We start from the raw sequence: 8,943 nt of genomic DNA, 5'->3' as shown, positions 1-8,943 counted from the left end.
GGTTTGACAATACGCAACTTGAATAATTTGTTTTTCAATCTATTGTCCCAATTTTCGCTTTGTTGACATTTTGATGCACTGTCTTAGACATGCTTTTTCGGATCTTTTCAACAATTGTCTTTCACCCCTGGTACCGAGTAAAGAGTCGTTCCTTTTCTCTGCTATAATTTAACACAGTATTACTTGGCCTACAGCTTAGATAATATCAGTTTAAGCGTAATTGTGGACCGCTGAGAAGTTGTGGGTTGATTATCGCGGCGAAGCGCGCTCACCAACCCGCCAGCCGGAAGTTTTTTTTTGCTTTGTATTCCAATTTGGCTGATTGCCATAGCATGGGGGTGTTTTGTTCTATTCATTTTAACATAGTATGCGCATACGTCGTAAGGTATTAGTCATTTCTTATTGGCTCATAAAGCGTTCGGTTAAGTTTCATTCAAAAATAGCCCCCCTCTTGCAAGGGGGTGTAATTGCTGAAAAGATCCGCTATTTATACTTGATTACATTAATTTTTACTCACGGTAGAAACTATACAAGGATCTTAGCAACCATACGAAATCATATATGATTCGTAGTAATCATAGGGTTTTATGTAAACTTAGCTCAGCAAACATACCATATCTTTTTCCAATCATAACTTTTGATAGTTTTTTATTTCAAAGTAGAGAAAAGATGTGATGAAGGGAATTAAATGGATATAAAATATATTACTACTCCACGTAGTATAATTTAGTTAGCAACTTCATTTTGTGGAAAACAATTACAGACGCAATGGCAGCTGAACACATTGACAGTGATATGACCAAACATGTCAAATTGAAGTCTAATGTCTCATATACTGGTCCGCTAATGGCAATCGCCCCTAATAGGGCTCCCACTGAGAATAAATTATTCAGCCATGTTGATACCAATAGCTTGATCTGTGCTAGGTTTCGAAATCCGTAGAATTGAGCTATCTTCTCGTATGTCAGATATGCGGGCACGAAAGTTCCTGCGGAGAATAGCCCGGCTATGGAGAAACAGGGTGCGAGAAAGGCTGCACACCTGAGAGATGGTACCACATGGGGCAGAAATAGGGCAAAAAATGACGCCGAGAATCCAAAAGCTGTCAGAATTGTAACAGGGATGGCATAGCCTCTACAAAAACAAAATTTCCAATATATTCACAAATATAGGGCGCTGCATGCTCTACTAAATTGTCAAACATTCGGTATGAACCTAACATTTGATTCAGGTAAAGTTGAGTTGTTTAAAAAAACTACTAAAATGTGTACTAAAATACTAAAATTTTTCCATCTGATGCAACTCCAGAAAATGTGTAACAAATTCCTAATTATATATGATACTCTTTTTGTGTCCCTTTTTAGTGGATGCTCGTACCCAGTTTGAGGGGTCAGCAGCTTTAACCGGATGTTTTTGTAATAAATCCACTGAATGTGCAAAAATTATGTAAGATTTGTGGTGATTGCGCTGAAAATTGACAAATAGGTGCGGAATCCGCTGAAAAATTTTTCAGCACATTTCCCACATAAAATCAGCATTTGATTCAGCACCTTTCTTACATATTTCCAGCACGTGAAAAAATGAAACTCGACGGGTTCAGCGCCTCTCTTACGTAAATTGAACGTTTTTCTTGCAAAACATTAGCAGCTTATCAGCACCTGTCCTATAAGTTCTCAGCACCTGTGAAGTTTTCAAGTTAAGTTGATTCAGTGCCTTTCTTATATAATTTTATATAATTTTATGTGCAATTTTATTCCGCACTATTGCTTATAACGTAGTCAGCATGTCCTCATTTTCATAAAGCAATTCAGCAATAAAAAAACTGCGTTGTTTTTAATGATAATTCAAATTTTTGAAAAACAGAAAAACTAAAAAGCGTCACGGTTTCATGTTATCTTACCAAAGGAAGACAATTATATTTAGGCTACCTTGTTTCATTCAATCAAGAGTTCTGTCTATACGCTCAAGTTGCAATAACTGCTCTATCTCAAGAGTCTTTTGGTAGATTTCCAACTGTTTTTAAGTTGGACTGTTCTAGCGCAATGTTGTTTAGTCTTGCTCTGGTTCTGCTTCTGTATATACAGAAGCAGAAAAAAAATCAAACAAAATTTCCAAAATTGTTTAAGGTCAGCGTCGAAAGTGAGATAGATGAGTGCCTGAAACTGTATAAGATATGTGCTGAAATTGCTGAAAGTTATGTAAGAAATGCGCTGACAGCCGCTGAAAACATTTTCGAGACTAGGTTTTTCTGATCATAACTGCTTTGAACCCAATATAGTCTAATCATAACCGCTTCATCATAGTCTGATCAGTGGAAAATTTGGGTCTTGACCTACCCTGGGAAGGAATGAGCAGAATTTAAGCGGAATAAAAAAACGCTAATTAATAGCACTCGAGACTCCAAAAAAACACAATAGAACCTAGAAACATATCATATCCTATTCAAAAACGATTAGTATATCACATAAGCTGGATACTTACTCGTCAACAGCTGTTCCATAAACCACATTCATAATTGTATTTGGCATGTTATAAGCCAAAAACATGCATCCAATTTGAACAGTATCCATCGCAAACTGATCGTGTAGATAGAGCGAGAGACAGACTTCGAAGAACAGCTCCTGAGCAGCTACTAATATACCCAACAAACTCACGACAATCAAGTAGGGCTTCGTAACAAACTTAAAATATGCCCAGTGGTCGAAGAGGGACCGGGATTCCTCGATGCTCCACACCTGTCCTGGCAGTGATATCCTCGATTAAAAAAAAACAACACTAGTGATTGGATCATTGCAGATATGGTACGGAATTGCTGTGTAACGACAAAAAATATGAGATACAAAATGCGCAATATTATTATCATTATCCATTTTTTAGATGATGCAAACTTCAGAAAAAAAACAGCTGAAGATCTTATAATTTCATAAAATGAAAAAAAATCAAACTCTTGTACGTGAGAAAAATTGCTTTTGTTGAGATTTTAGAGTTTCTGAAAACTGAAATAGCATAGAACTGCAAAAATACTGCAAATATCCTGAACGAATCATATATAAAAATTTAATGTTAGTTGCCTGAATAAAAACATGGGAATCAGCTCGCGATATTTACTACTATAATGTACTGTTTGGTCTAAAGGAGGATTTAGAGTCTCTATCTAACTCCGTTTAATGTCAGTATTGGCAAACTTTTATGGCTGTGGAGAAATTCATTAGTTATTATCGAGATATTTCTTTACAAAAACGGACTAATCATCATTGATAAGAATACAAGCAAACCATTGCTGATAATTATGCCACAGGAGTTGAATTGGAATGTAGGTTTAATGGTCTCCTTTTTGAAAAAGCCTCATAAAAGTAGAAAAAAGGAGACTAAAAGTTTATGAACCTAATAATCAATTGATTATCTTTTAAAATAATAGATTTTTATTGCGAACTGTCTGTTTTTGGCCAGTATTCGCAAGCTTTTCAAAATTTCGCTGAGTTTTTATTGGTATTTTTAAATGCTCAATGGTTATGTCAACGTTTATGTTAAAAGATCAACGTCAATCAGTATTTCATTTGTACAATTAATTCAGAAGACGGTCGTGTCTGACCAGAATCTTTAAGCAGTAGTTCTGAGCTGCCTCAGAACTACTGCTTCAAAAGGCTGCTGTATTTAAGAGGGTGATCATTTTTGACCAAAAAAATTTTTAAAAGACGTTTTAAGATATTTGGTTGCATTTTTTTGAAACCTAAGGAAAGCTCCAAAGTTAAATAACCGTAATAGTGATCTACTGCGATTTAAATAGTGGAATTGATCCGGAAATTTTGTAGCAATGGTGGAGCAACGTACCAATTGGTATATGTTGGATGTTGTAACTCAGGGCAAAAATCTATTCAGCAAGTAAACCGCAACAAATGGTTCCCAAGGCGGTGTGTGGAAATGTGCTGAAAGTGTTGACTGATTGTGCCTAATATGCTGAAAAACTTCAGTACATTTCTAGGTACTTTTTAACACAAATTTAGCAAAATATGCAGCAAATTTTTCAACATCTTGTCAACAAACACGTGTATAAAATTCACCATTATCACTCATTCCTCTCACAAAAGACCATCGCCTTAAAATACCGGTGTCCAAAATGGTCATTTGTTACGCTCAAAAATGGTCAACGGTTTTAGGTATAAATAAAATAAAAAATATAATATTAAATATACTATTTTGAAGTTATCCTCAAAAATGATCAAAATTATCAATCGATTCTTTCATTGCATCAAATATAAATACAAATGGGTCGTTTAGTTTCTCTTTTTGCAAAAATGAACGATCCAGCAACGATGAGACTGAACAAAAATGTAGGGCCAGTACTGTGCTCATTCCTTAAATTTATAGGGTGGGAACAAAAAAAATTTTTTTTAATATCTAAAATATCAAGTCTTTCAGGCTCAAAAAATTGCTATTTACATACTTGATTTTAAGCATGTATGTTTTTTTTATAAACAGTGCAACAATGCTTGATTATCAGTATATGACAAATTTTTTAACAAAGCAATGGTGGCAATGATTCAAACAGTGTGTTTTCAAAGCTGCTGTATTGACTATGGGTAGTAGCAGAGAGAGAGTTGGTGGATCCGTTGAATTGTGGTGGTACTTTAAATTTAGTCCTATTAGCAAACCGACTTTTGCTATCTTCGGTGGATATGGTGGTAGAGGATGAGGAGGTGGAAAAGATGGTGGATATGGACACTATGCCACATGCCACAGCTAGCATGCCAGAAGAGAACTGAGGCATGAACATTCCTCCAGAGAAAGTGTATAAGATACTTCCCAGAGGAGGTCCCGACATGCAACCAAAGCTGAAATGTGTCGCAAGATCGGCAAATATCACCAAAAACAAAATGTGCATAAGAAAAGCTTGAAGTAGCTCAGCAAAATACTCACTGAAACTTGATAGAAAATTTGATAGACCATGACAAAACATGCGAGATCTTGATGATTTTTTTTTGAAACAGATGCGTTTAGCGAGACTTTGCTAGGCTAAGTTTATATTGTGTAGTATTACGAGAGCCGTTACAAATGAACGGATAATTAATCCCGCATTAGAGCGAACGTATTTAGGCGCTAATTAACCATTCTTTCGCCGCGCGCTAAATAAACTAACGCTTTTTAAGACTACCAGTACACAAGTATTTAAACAACTCAGTTCGACTCATTTTAATAACACAACTTTAGGCCTGGATCTCCTCGCTTATATCCAGGATAGAAAATGTACATTGTTGAACGTAGGCGGCTTGTAAAACCACAGTTTCTTTTGATTTAAATTACTTCTGCTTTTGACAGTTGCAATGCAGATCTTTCCCCCAAGTTCAATAAAGATGAAGCAGATTGCTTCAGGGGAAAAGACAATAGAGTCTCATAAAAAGCCCCCCGGAAAACCATAATTGTTGCGGTTTTAGAAGAGGGGAAAAGCAGAAAACAGGCGCCTACGAAATCAATAATTGATGCTCTCAGCTTTTTAGATTTTTATTATTTTTTGGAGTTTCAATAATTTTTCCGTGAGATAGAAAAGAGTTAATTCTCTTGCCTTCTCGGCCAATAGGAAAATTAAGAAGCACCTCACTATGAATGTGAGTTTGTGATTCGCTCCCTATCGGCCCAAACGGAGCTGAGAGGAATTAATTGTTTCTCTCAGCGAAGTGGGACGGAATAAAATTAGAGAGACAAAATACAGAGCCAACGACCAGCAGCAGACAACTGCTTCATTTTTCTTACAAAATAAATTTCAAAATTCAAACAGAGAAGAAATTATATAAAAGACTTCTAACTTAGAAGAACATTTTCTAATTTTCAAACAGAACATTCTTACGAGAAACCGACTTGAAGAAGTTTCAGCTACGCACTCACTTAACAACAACACAATCAAGTAACAGCTCAACCCGGTTAAATACTACTCAGTGTAAGCCTGTTCATTTAAACTATCTATTTAATTAATTGAACTTTTCAGCCCCCCAACAATCTTAAATTGAGACTTACAGCACAGACAGGTCTTAGGCATATATCTTTGCCTTCGATTTGTTATATCTTTTGTCAAGTTTGACTGGCATACATAAAGAGATCCCGTATTGTGTGATCTGTAGCAGCCCAGTCAAATTTGATAACTGGTGCGCCCAGAGGAAAGAATCACGCCTGAATTTTTGTTTTTCTATCCGATCGGGTTAAAATAGTAAAATAACCACTACCACAGAAGTGAAAGCACACTAATAGACAAACAAATAGAGTAATTTATATCAAATTTACGGCCAAAATACAGTAAATTTACATTAAAATAGTAACAGGCAATTGATTCTTTGCTCTTGTAAAATTGTTCTGACCCGGGTGGGGGTAATATATGTCCGATTTTTAGTTTATTTATACAACAATTGAAGTATTTTCACATTTTATAGTCAAAATTTAACCAAAATTCATCCCCCCAAAACCTATTTAGCCTAATTTTCACCCAATTTTCATCAAATTTATGGTTAAATTTTAATATTTTCACTCTAAATGATTGAAAGTTATACAAAATTCATCCCCCCATAACCTGTTTAGTCTATTTCTAACCCGATTTTGACCAAATTTATGCTTAAATTTTAGAATTTTCACACTAAATAATCGAAATTTATACGGAATTTATCCCCCCAAAACTTGTTTAGACTATTTCTAACCCAATTTTGACCAAATTTATGCTTAAATTTTATCATTTTCACACTAAACAATCGAAATTTATACAGAATTTATCCCCCCAAAACTTGTTTAGACTATTTCTGACCCAATTTGGACCAAATTTATGGTTAAATTTTAGCATATGCACTCCAAATAACCAAAAATTATCCAAATTTCACCGCCCCAACACCTAATTAAACTAAACTTTAGACGATTTTCACCAAATTCACAGTAGAATTTTAGCAATTTCACACTAATTAGCCAATTTTTAACCAGAAATCATCCCCCCAAATCATATTTGGAGTAACATATGTCTAATTTTTACTGATTTTTTGACCAAAATATAGAATTTTCAAACAACTTAACGTAAATTTAACCAGAATTCACCCCCCAATACGTGTTTAGTGTAATTTATATCTAATTTTCTACACATTTAAGCACATGTTGTTGCGTTTTCACATTAACTAACCCAATTTTGGTTAAATATAAGCCTTCCTTAGTTGAATGTTCACTCTGTTTTATCTATTCCTTGACCCGGGTGGGGTAATATTAATCAAATTTTAACCAAATAAACATCATTTTGACCTAAATTCTCAAATATTAACCAGAATTTAACAAAATTAACGTCATTTTTATTAAAATTTAAGGGAAACTAATCAGATTTAAGCTGTAACAACATAAATTTTATCCAATTTTAATCAATTTTACACAAAATTTAGCCAATTTAGCGTCAATTTTACATTATATTATCCCCCCAACACAGATTTGTAGCCTGGAAATAACATAAATTGATGAGAAGTTCCCCAGTTTAGCCGTTTTCACACGAACATTTTCACCAATAGAGGTTTTAAACAGTGCATGGACCAAACTGGAATAGTTATTGTAGAACATCTTAATCTAACAGCAATAGAAAACACTAGAAGTGGTAAAATAACACGATTTATTACTGACGGAATTACCTTTGTAGCTATTTTCTACGTGTTTGAGCATAATTCCCCAGCTAATTTTTATATAACCTATGCATCTGAGAACCCTAATTTTCAGAATTTACTAACTTTGTTAAAAACTAAAAACAGTGTGATCGAGATTCCCGCAGAAAATTTATCCAATAATTAATTAAAAGAGCGTAAACTAGCCTATTTTAACCCATTTTGTACACAAATTTATCATAGAAAAGTTGTTGTCTCATGTTAAAATACGGTCATTAACAGACTCAAGCACTTTAGAAACAATATTTAAACACAATAATAGCTACAAAAATGCTACTACTGATGTACTAAACATCCCGTACTAAACGTTTTTATACTGTCTTCTGTGTAATTTCATACAAAAATACATTAATAAAACAACAAAAACAATTGTTCTATGTTATTTATATGTCATATGTTAAAGTAAACGTTCAAGATCTAAATATAAGTATTAAAGTACATAACAAAATAGGCAAAGTTTCATATTATTTAAATGACCAGAACAGAAACTTTTTATGCATTTACCATCACTCTTCTAGCGAAACAGAAACTGAAATCTACATAACTTACAAGTGGACCAACCCAAACTTTAATGAACTTTTGTGTGCTCTAAGAAATCAGAACAGTGTGATAGAATTAGCATAAACGTTATCATCTTGTGTGTGGATGAGCCACCAAAATAGAATTTCCCCGTTTGGTTTACAAATCTTAGAAATCATTAAACCCAAATACACCAACGTTTCTCCTGACCATCCGAGTTTACCAGATAGAGTTAAATTACTTATAAAAACAGAATTTGTCACACAAATTAAATTTTCAAAAATAAACAGATTTCACCAATACTCTGTTGAATTTAAACACTCTGAAAGCACTTATCCTTAGTTATTAAATTTTACCGTTGAAGAATTCGATATTTACTCTTGGGTTGAAATTTTTAGCACTGATAACGGCAAAAACTTTGAATTTAAAATACAATCATTAAACGGTCCTAAACAAATAAAATTCATATTACAAAACAAACAGTTCAACTTTCTACTTTAGTATTAGCGTTTTATTACTTAATTGTTATAACAAAAATATTTTCTACACTAATTACCCAAAACTAATAATACTTTCGTATAAAATATTCTTTTCGTACACTAAAATAAAACATGGCAGCGAACGTTGTTGCGTACCCCAACATAGCGTTAGAGAAATTTACAGGTTTAGATCCATCTGAAGATGCCCAGGAATTCTTTAGTTTAATACAAAGAAAAATCCAATTCTCACTAGGAACAAGAGATCCTGCGGATGCTGG

The 8,943-nt window shown here is 34.0% G+C and overlaps 1 protein-coding gene across 3 annotated transcripts in view; it reads right to left on the bottom strand.

The window, feature by feature from the left end:
• Positions 1–672: 672 nt before the first annotated feature.
• LOC142335287 (uncharacterized) overlaps positions 673–8,943 on the bottom strand; it is a 40,206-nt gene continuing 31,935 nt past the window's right edge. For all 3 annotated transcript variants that reach the window (XM_075383724.1, XM_075383725.1, XM_075383726.1), the window contains 3 exons: positions 4,548–4,832; positions 2,482–2,754; positions 673–1,134 (listed from right to left, as the gene is read on the bottom strand). In XM_075383724.1, the coding sequence (XP_075239839.1) occupies positions 708–1,134; positions 2,482–2,754; positions 4,548–4,832 (985 nt within the window). In that variant the 3' untranslated portion in view covers positions 673–707. The remainder of the gene's footprint in view (positions 1,135–2,481; positions 2,755–4,547; positions 4,833–8,943) is intronic.

Source organism: Convolutriloba macropyga, chromosome 2 (assembly GCF_964194025.1).
Source record: "Convolutriloba macropyga chromosome 2, txConMacr16.3, whole genome shotgun sequence".
In the NCBI taxonomy this organism is placed as follows: domain Eukaryota; kingdom Metazoa; phylum Xenacoelomorpha; order Acoela; family Convolutidae; genus Convolutriloba; species Convolutriloba macropyga.
The sequence above is the reverse complement of the archived record's forward strand: the minus strand, read 5'-3'. Positions and strand labels throughout refer to the sequence as shown.